General features: G+C 47.9%; 2 protein-coding genes across 2 annotated transcripts; one reads left to right on the forward strand and one right to left on the reverse strand.

Moving 5' to 3' along the window:
- Positions 1-6,045: 6,045 nt before the first annotated feature.
- PARK7 (Parkinsonism associated deglycase) lies at positions 6,046-15,187 on the reverse strand. The gene is made up of 7 exons (XM_055705613.1): positions 15,061-15,187; positions 12,624-12,759; positions 11,460-11,561; positions 10,126-10,185; positions 9,203-9,272; positions 7,465-7,551; positions 6,046-6,509 (listed from the first exon to the last, which is right to left on the reverse strand). The coding sequence occupies exons 2-7, from the start codon at positions 12,711-12,713 to the stop codon at positions 6,349-6,351; spliced, it is 570 nt and encodes a 189-aa protein (XP_055561588.1). The 5' UTR covers positions 12,714-12,759; positions 15,061-15,187; the 3' UTR covers positions 6,046-6,348.
- A 1,949-nt stretch (positions 15,188-17,136) lies between these two features.
- TNFRSF9 (TNF receptor superfamily member 9) lies at positions 17,137-21,245 on the forward strand. The gene is made up of 7 exons (XM_055705614.1): positions 17,137-17,323; positions 17,411-17,530; positions 17,727-17,864; positions 18,285-18,351; positions 18,480-18,616; positions 18,843-18,977; positions 19,836-21,245. The coding sequence occupies exons 1-7, from the start codon at positions 17,230-17,232 to the stop codon at positions 19,961-19,963; spliced, it is 819 nt and encodes a 272-aa protein (XP_055561589.1). The 5' UTR covers positions 17,137-17,229; the 3' UTR covers positions 19,964-21,245.
- The last annotated feature ends 1,642 nt before the right edge of the window (positions 21,246-22,887 follow it).

The following is a 22,887-nucleotide window of genomic DNA, read 5'->3' on the forward strand; positions in this document are numbered from 1 at the left end:
CTGTTGCCATTTCTCTTAAGGGACAGCAATTCCTCACCCAGCAGCAGATTTCCTGTTAAAAATGCAGGTGAGAGCACTGTGCCCATCAGCGGTCCAATTCACCATGGCTCGGGGCAGCTTGCTTCCTATCCACCAGGCACTGTCCTGCCTGGCTGGTGACTCCAGTGTGAGAGGGCTTTTTCCAATTTACATACAAAATAATGCAGGAGAAAGTGTGAGTCTGAGACTCGAGCTGTGTATACATGGAAGAGAGCAATGCTTCCTTAGGATAACTCATTATACCTTGGAAACATTTCCACGTGCACAAGCAGGCAGCTTCCAGAGCTGACAGTATTTACAGTGCAACGTGCACAGTTTAAAAAGTGGTTTTGAAACTACATAGACCAGACTCCCACTACAACTCATTGAAACTTCACAGAGAAGCCAAACACCTAGCTTAAAGAGCAGCTGTAACTGAAAAACCTCAACCGAAACAGACCTCCTAGGAGTACAGCAATTCAGAAATTCTAGAAGCAAAATCCACACAGAGCCTTTAAGAAGTAAACTGCAGAGCAGAACGCAGCCTTGCTGGGAGGCTCAGAGGCAGCGAACGCCGCGCTGCCCAGCACCAAACCTGCGTTCCCGAAGAGCAAACACTGCAGCACTGACTGGCAGGGAGCAACAGCAGCAGCTCCTCCATGGCGGCAAAGGGAGCCGAAACGCCAGTGATGCCAGGCAGAGCAGCACCCCGCGCCAGCGAGGGGCACAGCCCCACTGTACCTGGGCAAGGAGAGCTGAGCAGGTCCTGGGGACACGGGGCAGCTCCAGAGCCCAGAGGCAGGCCCAAAGGCAAACCAGGAACCCCCACAGCAAGTCAGACTCATCTGAGACCAGAGCTGGGCACCAGCCCCAGCTCACATGGAGCTCCCGGGCCTCGGGCAGAGGGGCTGGGGGGGCCTGGTGAGGCTGCTCAGGGCTGTGATGGACGCTCAGGATCCGCGGCTGCTGCTCAGCCCTGGAAAAAACTGTTTCCAAGCTGTTTGAAGAAATAATGGTCACCGCTCCAGAAAATTTTTATTTTTAGGAACCAGCAGCAAAATAGGCCAGAAATTTGGGTGTCCTGAAGTAGAAAGTGGTCTGTCTCAAGCACGTGGTGCTGTAATGTGCGTGAATTCAAAAGCTCTTCTCAAAAACCTGAAAAATTACTCTGGGCATTCCTGGTCAGAATGCAGATTGATTTGGACAGCTATCAGTGGGGAACCTTGCTGATGCTTTAGAAAGGAATTACTTCTCTTTTCACTAAGTCTTGAACAGCAAATAAAAATGCAGAATTAAAGAAAATTCAATTTGCTACTAGACTGGAAGGATTAAGTCACAAAATTACACCTTAAATTTATACTCTGCTGAAAAATAAAGATTTTAAGTATCTGGGTCTGTAGCTGGACTCGAACTACGCAGTTAATAGCAGAAGAAATCCTCTATTCAACACAGAGCAGACAAAATTGTCATTGGAGAAGCAACTGCAGAAACGCTCCTGTTCACATTCAGGGGATCCCTTTGATCCAGAACAGCAACTCTGCGAGATGGCAAGGAACACCGAGAATCCCCAAGAAGATTCTACCGTCAGCGCCCATGAGGATGGTCGCAGGCTTTACAGCTGTTACTGAACCGAGTACACACCTGGGCTGCAGGCGGGTTCTGCCTGTGCCTCGGAGCTCTTGCCAGTGTAAACTATAAAAATAGTTACACCATTCCTATTTAGAAGCCAGAAAAAATCTTCTCAGAAAACCATTATGTGCCTAATCCTGCTTCAGCCGCTGAGGAAAATGTCAGTGTCGGTTGTTACACAAGTCTCTTCCCAGACGTGTCTGCTCTTTCTTTAGAACACAGGTGCTTGCATGGGATCCTCCGACAACTTTACTTCTTCCTCCCTCTATCATTAGTGAAATGGCCTTGAATTAAATTGTTAAAGGTACGTATCTACAAGACTCAAGGGCCGTAAACCCTGTGTAGGGAGGAATTATTTAAGGTTGCACAAAGGTTATAATTAGAAGCTGTTGAAGGAAGTTAAGCAAAAGAACAAGCCCGAGTATAAAAGCTTACCTCAATCGCTGACGCCTTCAAGCACAAGCAGTTTTGTAGGAAGCACAAAGGCTCTAGAGCTGCTAAGGAGATGGAGCACAAGACAGAGCACTGTAACACTTAACTGCTGCGCCACCCAGACGGGTCCTTAACGCACCTCAATGACACAGAGGAATTGAGTTACCTGAAAAGATGATACTGGGCTTTACAAGCCTGAACCTGCTTCTGGAGCCTATCACATACATTAGCCCCGTTTCTCAAATAGTGGTGAGAAAAAAACAAACAAGTAATGCTGCCCTACTCCCAGTAATGTTCCGGTTAGAGTAGTCAGGAAGGAGCAGACCTGGATTCAGTTCCCTCACCTGTGGGCTGTGTGGCTGGGACTGCTCTGCCCGCAGAGCTCTGCTGAGCGCCCAGGTACGCAGAGAGGTGGATGCTCCTGGACGTGGAAGGGTCACGTACAGCAGGTCTGGCGGTTCAGTTTTATGCAGAGTCATTCCCATACTGTACCAGGCACTAACAATAAATTTCTCCTCCATTTCTCTTTGACATTTTGTTTTTTCATATTCTTTCTCCAATGAATGAAACATTCTGCCCTGCTCCTGCAACTGATTTTTCAGAGCCTGAATCTCAGGAGAACTGAGATCTGCCTGGGGACGCCCACCCCACTGAACACACGCCAACTGAAGGAGCGGGGCCAGCATCTGAGGCGGCACCAGCTACAGCGACCCAGCCAACCTGCCCTTGGCCCCTTCCCTTCCTTGGACGCTTCTCAGGAGATGGCAGGGAAGAGGCTGAAGGCCAGATAACTTGTTCCAGCGCAGGCAGCCTGTCTCTTTCTGCTGTTCTTCTCAGAAACCTCTTAACTTCCTGCCATGTGATGCTGCTGCAAGAACTGCAGAATCTCCATGAAAGGTCAGAGCGAGGAAACATCAGCAGAATCAGCCACTCGGCTGACACATCAGGGCAGCAGGCACATCTGTGCTGGGGCCTGCCCGGCTCTCATTTTACTTATTTTGCTTTCTTGCCGTAGTGCATTTTGCACAGACATACCACAACGCATCTTTTTGTTAAAAGAATATACAGAATAATCTGATTAAGTGGCCATTCTTTGCTCTGCCAGTCACTGTGGGTTTCACACATTGTAGTTAGATTATAGCAAACAGCATGCACGATCAAAATGGCTAGCAAGCCGTCCAAGGCTTGTAATTACTGGATGAAGCACATTGCCTTCTGTACTTTTACAGCTGTAAATACTAGCGTGCAGGCTGTTTTGCATCCGTTACGGTCGTGTTTGTCTCCACCTATTTTAAAAGTAATGCCTTTCTCTTTCTCTAGGAGAGCATTCTTTCTCTGTTGCTTGAAGGGACATATTCCTGGGTTAGGATTTACACTTGCTTACAGCACAGCACTGTGTACTTTGCTTTCCCTTTTCAGAAAGAAACTTGCCAAAGAATTGCAGCAAAACCAGATTGTTCACCCTCCACAGGTTCTTTGTTTCTTCTGGCTCAGAGCTGCTTCTTCGTTTACAAGCTTCTTCATTCTGAAGGAAAATATTTTTCAGTATTGCAAGTATTCAGTGCTGGTGCTAGCATCTATGCCATCTTGTGCACATTCTTGTTCCTAAGTCGTGCAATACCTCTCAATCCAGTGAAAGCACTCACCCTCAGTTATGCATTCAAGCCTACACAACAATCAGAATAAAGAGAAAAAACCCCACACTCTTCTTGAGAGGTGATACGAGGCATACAGCAGGTGCTAACAACTGACTACCTTCTCAGCAGGAAAACAAGCAGTCCTCTAGATCCTCTACCTGTCAGGGAACAAAATGGTAAATGCTAGCCAAAGAGTGGATGCACTCTCTGTACTTTAAGCCAAGTTCTGTGGCAGCAAATATCCACTTACCGTGGGCTCTGAAACTAAAGCTTGTCAATAATAAAAAGGCACAAAGTTTCTAGTGTTCACAAAACACTCAGCAGAAAAGTACCTCATCTCATCTTTCAGCAGCAGATGAAGGGGATTTCAGGGAAACAGGCTTGTAACAGTTAGGGAACCTCTGTATGAAACAGGTAAGAAAAGGAAAAAAGCATTTCACAAATTGGAAGGCATTTTTTTTTCCTCTCTCCAATCAGTGAACTCCTTCTTAACACTTCCCCTAGAAGAAAACTAGCCTCATCTTAGTTCATACACTTCCCTAACTTACAGGCTGAGTTAACGACAGCTTGGTAGAAACAGAGAACCCATGTAAATTCAGGCTTGCTAGACATCTGCAATGTAAAAGGTTGAGAACAGGGTCAGCTTTATAAAGGGAACTGTGGTGCACACCGCATAGCCACATTTCATTAACCAAGTCTTTTTTGGTGAACACAGTGAAAGAATCTGCGACAACCAGATAGATACATTAATGGACGCCAAGCTCATTTTATCGAGTGATTTTCCTATTACTGCTTTAATAGGAGCAGGAAAACCCAAACGTACACACTGAAAACTTCATTTCTGTAAGTGAACTCTCTCAGCCTTAGAATAAAAACCAAAAATGTAGAATCAGATTTCTGGCTGCTTTGTGAATACCTTATATTAAAAGATTCTGGAAGCTGAAATATAATACAAGCATGGAAATATTCTCCTTCTAATGCTATAAAGCAGTACTACAGCCTAGGAATGCACAGCTTTTCCTGTATTCTGAATCATGCCCATCTACAAGCCAAGTGTTTATTCCAGATTCTAGGACAAAGGATCTTTCCATCATTTGGTTTACATTTGCATGGCAATACCAGTTAGACGTGCAGATTTAACGAACAAACATGTCCAGTCTTACACAGATTACGACTTTTTGCATATCTTGAGCATATTTCAAAGCTAGAGAAACATATGAAAGATTTCCTAAACAAATTAAACGCAGAGCATACAGCTAAAGCAGTTCTTCCAGTAGATACTAACAATGTAGAGACATTTCTTAATTCTGTATTCAAAAGCACCCTATGTATTTCATTACCAAAATGCAGTAATTGAGAATGAACTTGTTTCCCATTAAAATGAGCAATCATAAAGGCACCTATGCAGTCATTTTCTAAAGTTCAGACTGTACACTTGAGACGTATGCAGAACCAGGTCTCCAGATGCTATGGTAACTCCAGAGCCCAGTGAGGTGCCATCTTGTAAGCATGACTGCTGACAGAGCCAGGTAACAGCAGTGTTATGTGGTAAAGAGAAAGGCAGCAAAGACAAAAATCGATCCCGAATTCTTAATTCCCACAGGGCTATAGCTCTACTACATCCTCCAGTGACCTGTCCAGCAACTCGTTTAGACTGACATATGCTCACTTAAGCCAGGCTTGTGGCGAGTTCCGATTTATAGCAAGCAGAAACAAGCGCTGCTACTGGCAGCAAACTACTAAGTCCAAACTTCCCGCTTTATGCTGATTATTAGCTGCCTACATAGCTCGATGGATCTCTAACCACTCAATGTAGAAAAATTCCAAAGCTATCACGGACAACCTGCTAGCTGTAGGAACTCTACGGTGCTTGACAAGGTAAGAATATTCCCACTTTTAATTTAGTTCCATGCTGCCTTAGAATTAACACTAGTTATTGGCCTTATTTGTATACAGGAAACAAAATATTCTAAATTACAACTTAGCAATCTATGTCACAGAAACACAGAACATCCTGAGTTGGAAGAGACCCATGAGGGTCATAAAGTCCAGCTCCTGACTCACCACAGGGCAAGCTAAAAGTCAAACCACGTATCTTAAAAGCTTTGTTCAAATGCTTCTTGAACACTGACAGCCTTGTGGCCATGACCACTTCCCCAGGGAGCTTCTTCCAGTGCCTGACCACCTTCTCATTTCAGCTCATACTTTAGAAGAACCGTGCGAGATTCTAGACAGAAGTTGTTTTGAATAGTTCGTTGCTAGCCATTAGGGGTAAAAAGGTTTCATAGGGCCGGGCTGGGAAAAAACACACAAAGAAAGAACACACAAGCAGGGTTGCTTCATTTTTATTTACTCAGCAAACATTTTCCCATGTGATTTTTAAATGCCATCCAAGCGTTAAGTAAGATTATTAGATGCTGGCTACTTTTTTTGTGATGAAGCCATTTGCTAACAGGATCTTTTTCCAGAAGCAAAGAGCATTGGTTTGCTAAGGTATCCCAGTTTACACAAGTACAATTGCTAATCTCACCCACAATTAAATTCTATTTACAACAGTGCATCTTACAGTCATTCTACAAAGGACAAGACTCTCTACCTGAAATTGTCCTACTCCCTGTCCCACACCAGGATTTCAGTCTTTCAGTATTAGGGGTGCCTTCACCTGTTCAGCCACTTCCTTCCCCATCAGCGTTTCAACAATGGCCAACCCAAATTCAAAGCTGGTACCGGGGCCGCGGCTGGTGATGATGTTCCCATCCTTCTCCACGCGGCTCTCAGAGTAGGAGTAGTGTGCTTGGGGGGACACACAACAGAAAGAGGGTCAGTCTCCACCACAGTGCCCGCAGCTGCTGCAGAGCACAGACCTGCCTGCCGCAGGGCACTGCCTCCCGCTGCCCGCAGGCTACAGTGGCTGAGGAGCGCGGCTGAACGGCTTGTGCTCTGCTGAAGGCACCTCCACCACCTGCGTGGGCCCGGCCTGCCTCGGGCTCTGCACCCCTGCCCCTCTGGAACCAAGCAGCTCATCACTGCCCGCAGTCCTCAGGGAGGAAAAGGGCCCGCAGGGAGCTCTGGCAGCTTATTCACGTGGTGTGGGAATGCACCTCTGATTCTACAGGCTCATCAAGAAGCACCCGCTGTGCCTGTCAGTTTCCGCGAGGTTACTTTCGGAAGCCAGACTGCTTTTGTATAGCTGTTCACAACTTTCTTTTTTCCAAATGCATGCAGAGGAAACTGGAGGAACCCTGCCATCTCCTGCTTGCCTTCAGACTCGTTAATGTTCACAGAATGACTTCCTACCAGTGCTTCACAACCACTTCCTTTAGGTACAAGCAAGAGGACTGGACACATCAGCTGCTCATAGCACCAAAGCACCGCTCATGGGAGAGCAGGAAAGGTGCTGCTGGGGTTTGCTGTTGGCACCACTGAGGCAAAGAACCAAAGGGGCAAGAGATGGCTCAGCCTCAAGAAGAGAAGGGCAAAAATGCTCCTAGTATGACACCAGCGGCGTATTTTCCCCAAGGATGAAAATGTTAGTACAGCCCTGTATTTTCAGGTTAAACAGACTTAGAAATACAGCCTTAGCATACTCAGCTGAATTTGGGTTACATTCAGGAAAGCATTAAGGAAATTCAGAGATACAAAATAAGATACAAAAGCTATTTTCCTTTCTTTAAATCAGGGGTTCAGCTAAAAAAACCTAAAATTCTGAGAAGGGGTTCAAGAGAAACTTACAAAAGTCATTACATACCTCCATTCATCATTTTATCTTTGGCCAAAGGATGTGTTGTGACTTTGCTTCCAAACGCTATCCCATGTGCAAGAAGGGCCGTAGGACCTGTAGAGGCACAAGGTTACACCAGTGAGGAACTGTTTTCTGCTACAAACACTTTTAAGAATGCACGTTCAGGCACTAGGCCCTCAAGGGGCCAAAGCTCACTGTGACAGACTACTTTTTGTAAAACCAATGCCAGCCCTATCTCTGAAGCAAAAAAGCCTCAAAAAGAACACAGCTGTATCATCTCTCTCATTCTGTTACAGATCTGCACAGAGACACAGATGAAGAAAAGAGAAGGTTTAGGTAACGCCCAGTTCACGCCGCTGTCCCACCAACGACTGTGCTGCCTTTGAAGGAGTCGAGACCAATGGTCATTTCATTTCCAGGTAACATGTTATTTAAAACTGCTTGAAACTAAAGGAACAAGAAGTCCGAGTTTCAATCTGAACATCACCTAGGTACAACTACTTTACGACCTCATTAGGCCTTGAACTTAGAGACTTAACAGACAAAATTTCATTTAAGGAAGTCTTTGCATGTACGTTGCAACTGTGTGCCAAGCAGTATTTTAGACACATCACAGGCTAACTGCCAAGTTTTTGCCTTTCACAGTCTTTCCCTTTTCTTTTCATACTTCCTCCTTGGTCTGACTTAAGGAAGGAGTTTGTATCAAGAAGTCTTAGGTCATCTGACAGAAAATCCTTACGGAAATTCCAAAAGAAACCGAAGGCAGGATTTGCCTAATATGAGTTTCATTTCTGTACATTTAATTCATTTCAGATATAGTCCAGGAAATAACCTTCTCTGTGTTCAGTTGGAATCAGCTCTAAGAATCATTATACCTAAAGAAATGAACTGTCCTGATTACAAGTAAAGGCCTTTATTGGGCAACTGTGGATTTGCCATCATTCTGCAAGAGATACAGATAGAGAAGTGGAAGACCACCACTGCCAAGTTCAAGAAAGTTCACAACTCTGTATGCATGGCATCTAACTGAAGAACAAAAGTAAAAAAAAAACCAAAACAAACCAGCAATGTACCAGAAAACAAAAGTGAAAACACACTCCACAAACACGCTTTTCCACACTCATCACCTCTCCTCCCTCTCCGCTACGGGTACCAAGGCCAGCCTCTCAGCTCAGCTGGGAGTATTGCCAATTGTTCATCTTGCTTTTTTACATAAAATCTTACACAGGAATGAACTGGGTGCCTAGCTGTGCAGAATATGTACACAGACAACGCTCAGAGCAATTCCATCTTCTGCAACCACTCAGATGACGAAGGGTGAGCCTGTAATTCTATATTTACAGCCTCCCTTCTGAAGCTAAAGGGCAGGAGAGGTGACGTGAGATAAATTTACACCAATGATGTTCTGCCAGCACTGTGTCCTTGCAGAAGGATCACCAGAATAAGCAAATATTTTGTAAAAAATCCTAGCACGTTACCTTTCACTTTTTATTTTAAAGACAGTAACTCAACTGATTGGAAAGAACTGGGTACCATGCAGAACTGGCAGGATGAAGCATTCACAACATTTGAGATTCTTCTGCTATTAAATTTACAAAAAAAAATCAGACACTGATGGGTACATATATAGTACAAATCCCTGCTACTAAATTACAGGAATACAGATTTCTAAGGTTGGAAACTGTGTGCACACCCTTTCAAAATATCCAAATGCTTTACAAAGCAAGACGCCTTGTTAACCCACCTGCACATATAGCAGCAATCAGGCCTTTTCTGCTTTCCTGGTCCTTCAAAATGTCTTTCACAGCAGGAGACTGTATGAAGAAACCGTATCACCAGTCATTGTTTGGGGTTGATTATATGAAGCACAGTTGAAATATTTTCCACTGCAAATTCATGAACAAGTTTTACAAAGAAAACCAGCTGACAACTCTCCATCCTGCCTTAGGACAGAGGGCAATCAAAACACTAAGGAGAAAACCTGAAACCAATAAATACTTGCTCCACAAGGGAAGAGCAAGGAAATCAGAAAGAACTACAAGGAAATACTTGGCCCGCATAGAAGCTTGGTTAATCCACGGCCATAGAAAGTTGTTGTTCAAAAACTTCACAAGACAAATAGGAAAGAGTATTCATGAGTTACCTCCAGACAGTCTCTGTCATTGTTAAGAAGATTATATGGGATATTTGTCTCATATGCCAGGGCTTACACACTGTGCGATACCATCTAAATCCTATCTGATAAATCAACTTGTTTGTCCACCTGCCTTCCACAAGGTATTCATGCCACCACTACAACAGCCTTGCACCACAGACAGAATACTTCAGCAAAGGAAAAAGAGTCCTGTGGGTTCGGCCTGTTTTATATTTCATGGAATTAAATTTTCATTTGCAACCGTTTCATCTCCATGCGATTATGAACAGAGATTTTCCCACAATACAGAGCACCCTTGCATTTTTATGTTGCTTAACTAGGTACTCAAGTCCAAGAATTTACCCAGTTGCCCCACCTGTGTATTCACAAGAAGGCTTAAGACAATTAAATTTACCGATTCATTCAGAAGAGTTTTCAGATGCTGAACTGAGTTTGCAGGATTTCTAAGGCAGTGTGGACCACCCCACTACTCATGAGGATGCCCACGAAGCGTTAAAATACCAGAACTTTACCTCTGACAAGTTTTGAGCTCCAAGGTTACCCCCAGGCAGGACCACAACATCGTAAGGCCCCTAAACAAACAAAAGATGAAACTGTTCTGTTGAACAGAGGCTGGTACATACATCACACTCTTTTAAGGCCACTACAGCTGAGTGTCCTGGTTTCAGCTTGATAATTTTCTTCTTGGTGGCTAGTGCAGTGCTGTTTTGGCTCTGGTGTGGGAACAGTGTTGATAACACGCTGAAGTTTTTGGTTGTTGCTGGGTAGCATTTGTACTGGGTCGGGGACTTTTCCAGTTTCTCAGGCCCTGCCAGCAGAAGGGCTGGAGGGGCACAGGAAACTGGGAGGGGACATGGCCAGGACAGCTGACCCCAACTGGTCAAAGGGATATTCCATACCATGGGATGTCACACTCGGTATATAAACTGGAGGGGTTGGTGGGGGCTGCTAATCGCTGCTTGGGGACCAGCTGGGCATCGCTCAGCAGCGAGGGCGAGCAATTGTATTATGCGTCACTTGTTTTCTTTCCTCCCTGCTCTTTGGGTTTCATTCCTCTTCCTTTCTCCCTCCTTTTCATTCTACTATTGTTATTATTGTACTTCTGTTTTTATTTTATCTCAATTGTTAAACTGTTCTTACCCCAACCCTCGAGTTTTACATTCCTTTCTGATTCTCCTCTCCACCTCCCCCGGGTAAGGGGGCAGTGAGATTAAAAAAAAGGGGCTGCGTGGTGCTTAATTACTGGCTGGGGTTAAACCACGACACTGAGTCAAGTGAGAAGCAAAGGGATCTACCTTTTCTTCCACTAAACAACACTTTACCATCACACAACCAGTGCCAGTTAAGGAAAAAAATACTGCTTCCTATTCCAGAGAGAGCCTATTGCTGATAAAGTCTGTCACAGAACTTTTAAGCCTAGTGCATTTAAGAGTTACAGTGCAAGAGCTGCCAATTGTTTGCTGAAAGGACAAGTGGTTTTGCTCCAACCTCACTGTACAGGTCTAACCATAGCATTGTTTAGCTTCCCACCGCAGCTTTTCAGTTGTTCCAGCTCATGGTGTTTTGCTGGGCCAACTAATGCACAAACTAAAGCTCTACATTTGATGTTTTGCAAAAACAAATACCTGTACAGAATTAAGAAATCTGTTTGATCCTAGCACGCTATGAAGCGGGACAAGACTGAAGAGGAGCACTGCAGGCGGTGCAGTTCTGTGATTCACTACTGCACAGAGCCAACATAACATGCAACCTATTTCTAAATGAACGCATAAGCTTCCCAAATTCACCTCTGAAACGGTGAGAAAAGCTATGTCGGCCATTATATCAGATCAGGGTGACGACCAACCTCTTTTCTGGCATCTTCAAGACTGGCATCAGGACAAATGAAAACATCTCGACTGCACTGCACTGGTTCTTTTCCTGTTAGGCCTGCAACAGTCACCTTGATCTAACGGAAGAATACACGTATCATTACAAGTCAAGAATTTAGGGCATTTTTCTTCTATGTTTGTTCTTAAGTAGTACACAGAATGAGCGAAGCAATGCTGAAAGCTGTTCAGAACGGAACACTTCAGCTTCCCCAAACCATGATTAAGTCCAAACACACAAGGTAAGCAGCGATATCTGGAAATCAACAAATTTACCTCTAACAGTTCAACTTTTCAAACAGGACATTTAGAGAATATCTGATCCCACAGGTTTTAAACAAAAGAAAACAATACAACCCAGGAGAGCCAGACTAAGGAGTTCTGATAATGAATTAAAGTCCCTCTGCAGGCTCAAGCCATTATCAAACCCACTTATGGTGTATTCTGTTTTCTCCCTTGACTTTTAGATGCCCGGTCACAATACCATAGGTGTGCATGGCACAGCTCGCATTCACTAAATAAGCAGACAAGCTTCTGTTTCTTACGGCAGGCAAAACGGGGAGTACATTAATGGAATGACAAAGGTGGTGGGAGAAGGTAGTTTTTGTTTTAGCCATTTCTATACACATGAAGTTGATGCATTTATTTAAAATCTTATTTTCACACCTAATCAGATAATAACAATCTGTACCACTACAGCTGCAAAAGTAACAAACAGCATGAGGAATCCCACCAGAAAGAATTCTAGTTAATAACAGAATCTCAAAAGGTGCTGAAGAAAAGCTAAATAATGTCACAAGCTGTAACGTACTGGTTCAGATCCCTACAAAAACATCACTTCTTGTTACTACGCATGGGAGTAGCCATGTTTTCTGACATGCTAAGATTTGCTTGACACCTCTGCTCTAGTCTACATCAGGCTCCTATTTTTAAAAGTTATCTATTGCCCCCATGTCAGTTGTCACGCATGCTTATTTGGGGCCTGGCACAAACATTTGCTAACCAGTACGAAGGCAAAAGTAAGCTTTCACCTCACATGACAGACTGCACCTTGAACTCCTAGCAACGAACACCAACTGGAGGCAAAGACTTTCCCTTGACCAAACACCCACAAAAAGATTTTTCATTGTCTGTATACTCACCCCAGCTCTTCTCATAACATCAGTGGGGATTACAGTTTCCATTTCCTCTGCCCCTTTTGCTAGAATGACCAATGCTCTTTTCGAGGCCATAGTTTTGAGGGGTTGCTATTAGGTGAGATGGTCGTGAAGGGATGGGCTGAGGTGGGCAGAAAGAGACAATGTGGTTAGAAGGCAAACCCCCAATACAAATCCTTCCTAATGCTGAAGTTTAACAGTGAGTCATTTGCATTTTTGCATTATCTTTCATTTAAGCCTTCTCAAAATGGTTCCACGAGCTTTAATAAATATTCACAGCAGTCCCACTTAACTAAAAAGCTTTTTACAAAGAATGCACTATGATATTAAGGGATTAAGATATTTGTGCAGTGGGAGGCACAAGCACATCAGCACCAGCAAGGGAAGCAAGCAGCCTGGCCTAACCAAGACTTTACGTGATGCAAGTCTGCCACAGAGAAGGGTTCAAGGTGGGTGGCATGTTGCTTTCAATTTGCACACCCTCGCTCATACCCAGACTACTGACACCTCTCCTACCCAGGTCAGCATTTGTAAAAAGGGCTTGCATGAGCTTTGACCTCACACCTGGTATTTAGTTTCCACACGGCAGGCTTCATGAAGAGTTTCCCGTGACTTAGAGTGACTTGCCCAGTGCCCCTGCAAAACCTCAGCAATAGATTTGCTGGGTATGTCATCATGTTGTGGGGGAGAAACGTCTGTGCACATGTGTGATGGGGGAGCAGACCACAGAATTTAGCAATGGAACAAACTAGGCTCAAGGCTTTTTTTTTTTTTTTTGGGGGTGTGCGTGTGTTCTAAATTCAAGTTAAGATGAATGGCCAAATTTCCACTTGAAGGTTAAAGTAATTTTAACTACATCACGTAAAATACACGCTAACTCATAGTGGTCTGACAGGTGCCTGTGAGAGCATCTGTGTTGTGAGAAGGCATTTCACAGGTCATCCACTCTATGAAGATAGGGATTTTTTTCCCTGTGTAGGGCCTTTCCATCCAGAAATGCACGTAGCAGCTGGGAACTCCTCATAAAATGAGATCCATGTTTAGTTGCCTACACAAAAGAAAACCATCCCCTCATCCTGCTTCAACTTCACCTGTTTCCAGGTTCACTCCCTGCTGTTAGCCTCATTTAGAAAGATGCTCTTTCTAGAATGCAGTAACACACAGTAGAAGGTCCTGTGGCATGCAGAATCAGCCCAAGCAGACCAATTCAGCATGGGCAGCTTGATGTACTGTCAACATAGGGCCAAGTGAAGAAGTACACTTAAATCATAGATATCAGCAGTAACTTCAGGACAACCTGAAACTTCTTAATAATTCATCTTGAAGGTATCTGTTGACTCTGCAAAATTAATTTTCGTATGAATTTGACAAACTAGCAACACACTACCTGAATAGCCACAATGCAGAAATACTGTATTTGCTTTTCATTGTAGAAAACTTTAGCTCATAGTCTGTATCCCTCTCTCTCATTAGTTCTTTAGATGCAAACAGGCACCTGATCCTGGAAGCTTTTCTCTTTCCAAAGTGCAGAGTCTCACTACTGTCCTTAAGACATTTACTGTAATACAGACAAATTCTTCAGCATTAGAACGGTACTTTATGTGGGTGCCCATGTAAATAGCTGTCACGCTGTAAATGCTGACAGGGTCAGGCTGTTTTCCAAGAAGGCTGAACCAAGTTACACAGACGTAACAGCCACTTTTTGACACGCTATCTACGCACAGTAAATACGGCTTCCACTTGCCTCTTGGTGCCAGCATATGCACAGGCTGTCTCAAACCTCTGAGCTAAACGTATTCTCTTACGTGGGTACATGCACATTTCTGAATCAGAAGTTCTAAGAAAACTGGCTTTAAAAAAATCACAGTGCCCTGACGAAGCAGCCAGCTACGAGCGGCCAGGGTCATGTTAAGGGCCATCAGCTCAGCCAGCCTGGATGGAGGCCGGGGCCCTGCATACTGCTGGGTTTAGTGGAGGCCACGGCGCCATTTGGCGCAGCGTGGAACCCAGCGGCCCCAGCGGCACGGGGTGGGCAGAGCCCCTGGCCGCGGCGGCACAGGGCAGAGGGGGCAGAGGGGGCAGCGGGCCGCGGCCAGGGCCCCAGCCCCGGGGGCGCAGGGCAGAGGCGCAGGGCAGAGCCCAGGCCGCGGGGGGTCAGGGCAGAGGGGGCGCAGGGCCCCAGCCCCGGGGGCGCAGGGCAGAGGCGCAGGCCCGCGGGCAGGGCCCCGGCCGCAGCAGCACAGGCCGCCGGAGACGCGCGGCCTTCCCGCCCCGCCCCGCCCGCCGCTGTGAGGGGGCGCCCCCCCGGCCGGCCCGCGGCCCCGCCGCCCCCCCGCCCGTCCGCCGTCCCCGGGGACCCTTCGGCCGGAGCCGGGCTGCGGGGCGGCCCGCGCGGGCGGCCGGAGCGGCGGCGGCGACTCACCTCAGCCGAGGCGCAGGCGGCTCTGGGCGGCCCCGGGCGGCTCCGCCTTCCCGCCGCCGTGACGCCGCCGCCCGCCCGGCCCCCGCAGCGCGCCGGTGCCTCGGGCTGGCTCGGAGCGGGGCCCCGGGCAGCAGCGCGGCCGCGGGGCCGGGGCCCGGCCCGGTTTCGGTTGGGAGGGGGCTGATGGTCTTCGTAGCTGGTGTGGGGCCTCGCGTTGGCTCTGGAGGGAGCGGCGCTGGCAGCGCGCCGGCGGGTCCGGTGGTCGTACCGGCCCGGGGCGCTCCGGGCCGCCGGGCCGCGCCGGGGGGGGCACGGGGGGGACCGCTGAGCCCGGCTGGCCACGGGGCGTCACGCTCGGTATATAAACGGGGGCGGGGGTGGGTTGGCCGGGGCTGCCGGGCTGGGGCTCAGCGGGGCTGGGCCACTGCACCGTGCATCGCTTGTTTTCTTCCCTCCCTTCTCCGTGGATTTTACCCTCCCCTCCCTCTTTTCATTATAACTGTTATTGTCATCAACATTATTACTGTTCTTCCATTCTTGTTCTATTTCAGCTATTAAATTGTTCTTAACCCTCCAGTTTCACATTCCTTTCCGAGTGCCCTCCCCATCCCTCTGGGTGAAGGGGAGAGTGAGCGAGTGGCTTCGTGGTGCTTAATTACCAGCCAGGTAATTAAGCACCTTCAGGTACCTTGAAACCACGCTGACCCTCGGGCAGCTCCCGCACCTACAGAACTGAACCGAGTGCTGCTCGTCCCCCATCCTGCCCGCAGCCCCCCAGCCCGGAGCATCCCCCAGCTCCGGGATAGGGCTTCCCCTGGTTTTAGGGAGAAGTGCCCGTGGTTTGGGGGACAGACAAAGAAGCCCGAGGGGCCCAGGGCTGCAGATAGCCCCTGGCCCAGGCACTGGGCCATCAGAACTCTGGCAGAGCAGCTCCAGCCCAGGTCGTGGTGAAAATTCCATTGCTTACTGTTTATCAAAAAGTCTTTGTCTTAGGAATCGCGTAACTTGGACAGGGAGCTCAAGGACAACTTGAATGATCAGGTGGGGTTTGTCCTGAACCCCTCAAACAAGGAAGATGTAAGTGGGACCATCCGGACAATAAATATCATGTGTGACTCTGTTGTGACAGTAACTCTGTGGCTCTCCGGCATCTGGCCGCCGTCCCTGGCCTGTGTGAGCCTTACAGTGCGTGTCTGCGCTTAGCCTAGACTTAAAACTTGACATACGCTAGGTGCATAAACTATTTTTGCTTTTCACCAAGTATAAAAGTGGGCAAGCTCTGGGGACTGGGCCAGGAGCCTCACCTGTGGACGGATGCACCGTGAAGGAATTTTCCCAGTTCCCAAGAGACTCCTGGCACCGGCTGCAACGGAGCTTCCAGCCGCAGGGTGGGCCTGGGTGCCATCAAGGTGGCAATCGGTGATGTCTCCTTTTCTTACTCTCTGTGATGCTTTGCAGTAATGAACTGATGCTTTGCTCCTATCGCTCTTTTATCATACTGTGCATAGGAACTAGTACTGTTTCCTTTTATCACATCAAACAGTATTTTCCTTTATGATACTGTACCATAATAAACTGCATTTCTTCTTATATTTGATTTGGAGTTCATTTGTGCTGGGCGTCCAGCCAGTCAGCAAAACACGGGGCACCGGAGGAGTGCGGGAGCTTTCCCGCGCTGGTCCAGGCACTGCCCTGCCGGGGCTGCCCCCGCGTCCCCAGCTGCCACGCATTCGGGATGCGCCTCCCGTGCTCCCGTTATCCCGGCGGTGCGGGAGCCGCAGGGGCCGGGTGGCGGGAGCCCCCGTCGGTCTGCGAGGCGGCCCCGGGGTCGGGCCGTTTGCAGGCAAGCCGGTACGGGCTGCCCCCCCGGCTCCAGCCGGTGCCCCCCGCACCCCCCGCCCCGCCGCGGGGATTCCGCGCGGGACTCACCGGGCAGCCCCGGCGGGGAGCGGCGGGCGCTGCCCGGCAGCGATGAGCGGGCGGCGGGCGCTGCCCGGCAGCGCCGGGGGTCGCGGCGGGGCGGTGCAAAGGACCGGAAAGCCCCGCCGGGCCGCGGGGTTTCCCCGCCGCCCCCGGGCTGACGCAGCGGGGACCCGGGGGCGGCCCCTAAGGGCCGGTGCCCGCCGCCCCACGCGCACTCGGCCGGGCTGCGCCGCTACGCACCGACCCATGGGCCCGGCGCTGCTGCCCGCCGCGCTGCTGGCGCTGGCGCTGAGCCCGGGGACCGCCGCCGCGCTGCCCTGCGCCGCCGCCTGCCCCGCGGGTGAGGGCCGGGCCGGGCCGGGCCGGGCCCAGGGGGGGGGGTGCCGGTAGCGGCCCCGTCGCAGCCACCCCGTGTCTCGGCCCGCAGGTACCTACGCGGTGGGCGCGGCGAGCTGCGGGCGGGCCGCGGGCTGCCGGCAGTGCCCGGCCGGCACCTTCTCCAGCGTGGCGGGACGGCGCGGCTGCACGCTCTGTCGGAAGTGCGAAGGTACCGGGCGGCGGCGGGGCCGGTGCGCGGCCCCCCGGCTGCCTCCCGGCGGTGGCGGGGCGTGCGCCGCTGTGGCGGGACGGGACGGGGTGGGTGCGGAGCCGCCGTCGCGCCTGCGGGGTTGTGGCCGCGGCGGGGCCGGTGCGGGAGCCCCGGGGCGCGCCCCGGTTACCTGCGGCTCGTTCCCACCCTCCAGGACGGTTCCAGTATTTAAAGGAATGTTCCTCCACCAGCGACGCGGAGTGCACCTGCCAGGAGGGCTACCGCTGCGGCGGCGCCGGCTGCGCCCGCTGCGACCCGGGCTGCGGCGCGGGCAGGGAGAGCGGCGGGAGCGGTAAGGGCGGCCCCCCCGCCGGCGCCGCGCAAGCGACCGGGCCCCGGGCCTGGCGGGGGAGAGGCTGGTGCTGAGCGGCGTGTGCGGGGCGGGAGCGGACCCGGGGGCAGCCCCGCCGGCCGCCGCCCCCAGCCCCGCCGCGCTTTGCTCGACGGCTCGTTTGCCGCCAGCGTGCGCAGAACCGAGCCGGGAACTAACGTTAACCGGGGTTGGTGGCGCCTGTGCCAAAGCCCGCGGAGCTGTACCCCAGCACTGCGCGGGTGACGGGGGGACACTGGCCTTGCCCGCTCAGAGCCGCTTAAGGAACAGCAGTTCTGTGAGCGGGGGGCACAGGCCTTGTACAAGCAGGCAAAAATGATGTTTCACGCGCTGTTTTAAACGCTCATCTCCTACACGTTTACCCATCCTTGTCTATCGAAGGTTGCCAGGCTTGCCCCTACGGAACTTTTAACGATCAGCCCAGTGGCTCCTGTAAAAACTGGACAAAGTAAGTAATCTCAAAATAAATGCTATAGGTATTGCACTTAACTGGATTTTTTTCCTCAGTGTTTTTGGGTTTTTTTTTCTGGATTTCCACCTCCTTGCTCCTTGTTTTGCTTTAAAAATGTCTTTCAGGTGCTCTGCAAACGAGGTCCTGGTGCCTGGAACTGCAGAAAAAGATGTCATTTGCAAACACTCTTCAGATAATCCTACTTCAGTCACTACCCTGCCTACCACACCTCCTGCAATTCCATTTTCTATCCCTGTGGCAGGTGAGTCATTGCATAACGTTGTTTACAGGGCAAAAGAATTGACGACCTACTGTGGAACATACTGTAGCTCATTCAGTTACCAGCTAAAGCAAGGTCCTTTCTTCTGTCCCTCTCTAGTGTCGCAGACTTCCCCCGAAGCAGAGTTGGAGGCAAAGCTGTCAGCTAATCCAAGGGCAGTAGGATTTTGCTCTGTAACACTTCTTAGAGAATGTTGTTTGCTTCCTAGGGAAGGACATCCAGATGGACATGCTCAGAATTTCTGTTGCTGTAGCTGGGCTGCTGTGTGTAGTGTTCCTGCTACCGTTGTGTGTATGCTTCAGTATCTGGCAGAAAAAGAAACTACACGCCATCTTCAAGAAAAGTAAGATAGATACACTCTTCAATTTTTCTTTTTGAAACTAGACAGAAATCCTGAAACCAGGTTTTTAAGTGTCTGTCAAAGATAGATAGTTGCAGATAGCTTCACGTTTTGGCCTTGTAAATTTGAAACAGCAACTGAAAGGAAAACAGTTTTGGAATTTTTATTGCAGAAAGCACTTAATTACCTGTGGGTGTTCTGCCAGCATTGGAGGTTAACTGCATGCATATCCATAGAAGGGAAGTATGCATGGGAGGTGAAAAAACTAGCTGAGCCTGGCTGAACTGGTTAAGGGTCAGTTCAGTTTATTATGTCCAAGTACCATCCTTGGCACGGGTGGCAATAGCACTGTGCCGTTCTGTCTGCTCAGCAGCAGTGTGCGTGGCCTGCGGTGAGCGCCTGTGGGCTTCGGCCGCAGTGGCAGCCAGTAAGCCCTGGGGAGGCTCAAAAGTTCAGCACAAAGATGAGGTGGAATTACATCCAACATTGTTTATAGTTGGGATTTTTGTTTGTTTGGGTTTCTCTCTCTTGCTCTGCCCTTTCCTAGAGATAAGGGCTTCATCTTCTCACAAAATTCTGAATACAGGAGACAACAGCATTACTGCAAAAATCTAACGATTCCATGTTGGTCTTCCTCTCATCCCTATGGCAAACAGCACTAGCCGCCCCTGTTGCATTAGGGAAAGTAAAGTATGATAAGTTAGTTTTATCAGATATACATGCTGTAGAGGAATAGTTTCAGGTTATTGAATCATTTGGAAGGATTTTTCTCTCTGACTTCTGCGCTTGTGGCTGAGGGAGGATGAAATAAGATGGCTAAATACATACAACAGATAGCGAGCGTTTGATCTTTTTCTTTAGTGCATACCACACCTGAACAGTCAATGCAGGAAGATGATGCCTGCAGCTGCCGCTTTCCTGAGGAAGAACAAGGTGAATATCAGGACCATGGCAAATCCACAGAATGCAGAGATCTTTTGGTGAACTAGGAATTGGACTGTCCAGGTCAACCATGTATGAATTTCCTTCTGGAATACAGAACAAGAACCTCTTTACAGAAATAGAGAAGGTATCAGAATCTATGAATTTTGGAGCACTAAATAGCTCAGCCACTTTTCCATCTCTTAAAAAAAAATAAAAAGAAATAAATACAAAGATCTAGTTTGCTGACTTCCTTCCTCTAGGATTAGGAACCATATTTCTAAGAAGCAGTGTTTGATACTACATATAGAAAGTAGTACTGCACTTGAAAGCAGTACTGGAAGGGCTTTCTGGTCCCTCTTACAAATGGTGCCTGAGTCACAATTACATGCGGTCTGAAAGCATTTGATGCTAGAAAGGAGATCTGTAGCGCATAGTAGAGCCGCGTGTGACGCTCACAGTCACTACTGCTGCTACCCGCCATCCTCTTACGTCTAGAGCTGTGGCTTCTGAAGTTTGGCTCAAACCCAACAGCCTTGGGTTTCTGGTGTAAATACAGCCAGACCTGATTTCAGGTCCCATCAGCCCTAGGAGCAGGTACCTGGCCTGGCCGCTGCACGCCTCCTTGCACGTGGGAGAGGGGAAGGCATAAAAATCTAGAGCTGCAAAGTGTTCCGTAACAGCTTGCATCTGCTGTTGTATTACACTGACTGGCGTAAGAGGCAGTGGAAACACTGAGAGCAGCTGTGGTTGACTTGATCTCAGAAACAGGTTACTGTGCAGCTGGACCGCACCACCTTCAGTCCTGCATCATTCCACTTTGATCTTTTAGGTGCTGTAAACATACTATGCACGTTGCAGATGTGGTATACGAAGATGTGATACATTTCTGGTGCTATTTTTGTAACTGAGGTTGGAAAGATTTTAACATCAGACACTGTATCTGTCTCTTTGATCAATTAATGCACCTTTGGTCTTAAAGATACATGTTTGAGTCATGGCATGCACAACACCATTTTTAACCTTTTACAAAAGCAAGTATTATATTTTATTGCTTTGGTAAATATTATTCAAAAAATAGAATGAAAACCCACCCATATGTCACGCAAAGTGTCATGTTCCCCTCTGTGATTTCAACTTAGAGAATGCTATTCTCGTATTTGGAGAATGACAGCCCCTCTCTCCATCCAGCAAAAGATGATGGTTAACAGATTATTTTCACCAAACCACACTTACACATGTTGATAAACTTGTATACAAGTAAATGTAAAACAGCATGTGAGAAAATAAATGTAATACTGAAGCCTGAACTGTGAAGTTATGTATAAATAAATCTCTTTTTACCCCTAGCCTAAGTCTCCTCTCCTCTCTGTTGGTACTTCCAACTGTGAGAATTAAGCGACCATTACATCAAGTTCACAGACTTAGAGACATGAACGGGACACATGAAAAGCCACCAATCTATTTATAAATCAGAGAGCAACCTTTGCACCAGTGGGCGATGTCTTAGACAGGATAAAACAGTCTTGCTTGTGATTAGTTTCTAATCCACATGTAAAGGGTGAGAATTACTGTACACATCCTGTAAAAACTGACAACATCTGGCATTTTCTCCTTGAAACAAAGAGGGAGCAGCTGGAATTTTATATTTTCTTAGTGCATTCTGCGTGTATTTGGAAATGCTCTGAAGACAGTGCAAACCCCTTATTTTCCTTTTCTGTACCTGAAGCAGAAGTAAATCTATTTACTGAACAGTGAGGTGCTCATTACAGTGCTTGTCCCAGTTTGATTTTGCTGGTTTATGCTGAAGCTTCAGAAGCAGCATAACATTCCCATGGATCAAAACAAAGCCTGTGGAGGGGGGGAAACATCTAAAAATCCTAAATAAGTGCAAATTGGTTTGTGAGAATAAAGGGCACACATAGACCAAAACTGGCTTTCTGGTCTGTTTCAAGGAGTCATTCACAGACAGAAAATACACCTGAATAAAATGTCAGGAGCAATCTTCCTTTCAATCAAAGGACTATGTGGGTAATTCTACTTGTGACTTCTGTCATTTGAGAGCGCAGAAACCTCAATTAGTGACAAAACAGATTTTGTTGGCACAAGAATCTGTTGTCAAACAAATGCAGATATGCCTGAATCTCACCCCAACGCACATCGCCTGGCCTCAGACACAGGGAAAGAGAAATACTTCTGTGAAATACGGCAGTTACATCTACAAAGCAGATGTGTTTATAAATAAGCAACGAGAAGCCCCGAAAGCAAAGACCAAAAGACATGTTACTTTCAAAAGTGAAATAAATCACAGCACCAATGCAAAGGGAAGACCAGGGCGCTTTACAGGCGGCAGCGCGGGCTTGCTCCCGCCTGCCTTGGCATCTGTGACCATCACCGAACTGAAGAGAGATACCAGTGAATTAATCTGGTTTGCTGCCGAGCACCAGAACAAGAGGTTACAGTTCATAGCAGCACCATTGTAAATACTCAGATAGTTAGAGTGCTTTGCAGTTTTCAGATTTATACCAGATTCAAGTTCTGCAAATTGTGGCTTTCTATGAAGAACTCAAATTACAGCCATAGAATCGCGCACTTCCTTACACATAATTCAGTGTTGTCTGTTGTGTAATTTACCTTCACTGTGATCACATAGAACAGATGTATTAGAAGCTTGTTCCCATTCTAGACCCCACATAGAGAGGTTTGTTATTTTGTTTGTTGTTTTTTTTTTTAATATTGAAGAACTTGTTTACATCCTCCTTTTCATTATGCACGTAGCAGACAGCTGTAAAACCGCTTCTGGCAGTATGCTATGGAAATGCAATGGGCAGACTCATCGATTAATTGCATTTGGATGCTTGCATCTGCAAAAAAAGCCACCCATTTGTAACTTCCTTTATTCCTTTTAAAATTATTCTTTTGTCTTCTTAAAAAAATCCACATCAGCTAATAAAACTGCAGTCAAAGCTAGAGAACGTGCAGCTCGCTACTT

This window comes from Falco cherrug, chromosome 3 (assembly GCF_023634085.1).
Source record: "Falco cherrug isolate bFalChe1 chromosome 3, bFalChe1.pri, whole genome shotgun sequence".
In the NCBI taxonomy this organism is placed as follows: domain Eukaryota; kingdom Metazoa; phylum Chordata; class Aves; order Falconiformes; family Falconidae; genus Falco; species Falco cherrug.

Bases quoted from the DNA above. Each gene is read 5' to 3' on its own strand.
- TNFRSF9 (XM_055705614.1), top strand. From the start codon at position 17,230: ATGGGCCCGGCGCTGCTGCCCGCCGCGCTGCTGGCGCTGGCGCTGAGC. The intron at 18,352-18,479 runs GTAAGTAATCTC...AATGTCTTTCAG, and splicing joins TCCTGTAAAAACTGGACAAA to GTGCTCTGCAAACGAGGTCC. The intron at 18,978-19,835 runs GTAAGATAGATA...CTTTTTCTTTAG, and splicing joins ACACGCCATCTTCAAGAAAA to TGCATACCACACCTGAACAG.
- PARK7 (XM_055705613.1), bottom strand. From the start codon at position 12,713: ATGGCCTCGAAAAGAGCATTGGTCATTCTAGCAAAAGGGGCAGAGGAA. The intron at 10,186-11,459 runs GTTGGTCGTCAC...TTGTTTGTTTAG, and splicing joins TTGAAGATGCCAGAAAAGAG to GGGCCTTACGATGTTGTGGT. The intron at 7,552-9,202 runs GTGGGTTAACAA...GTGCCTCTACAG, and splicing joins GATTGCTGCTATATGTGCAG to GTCCTACGGCCCTTCTTGCA.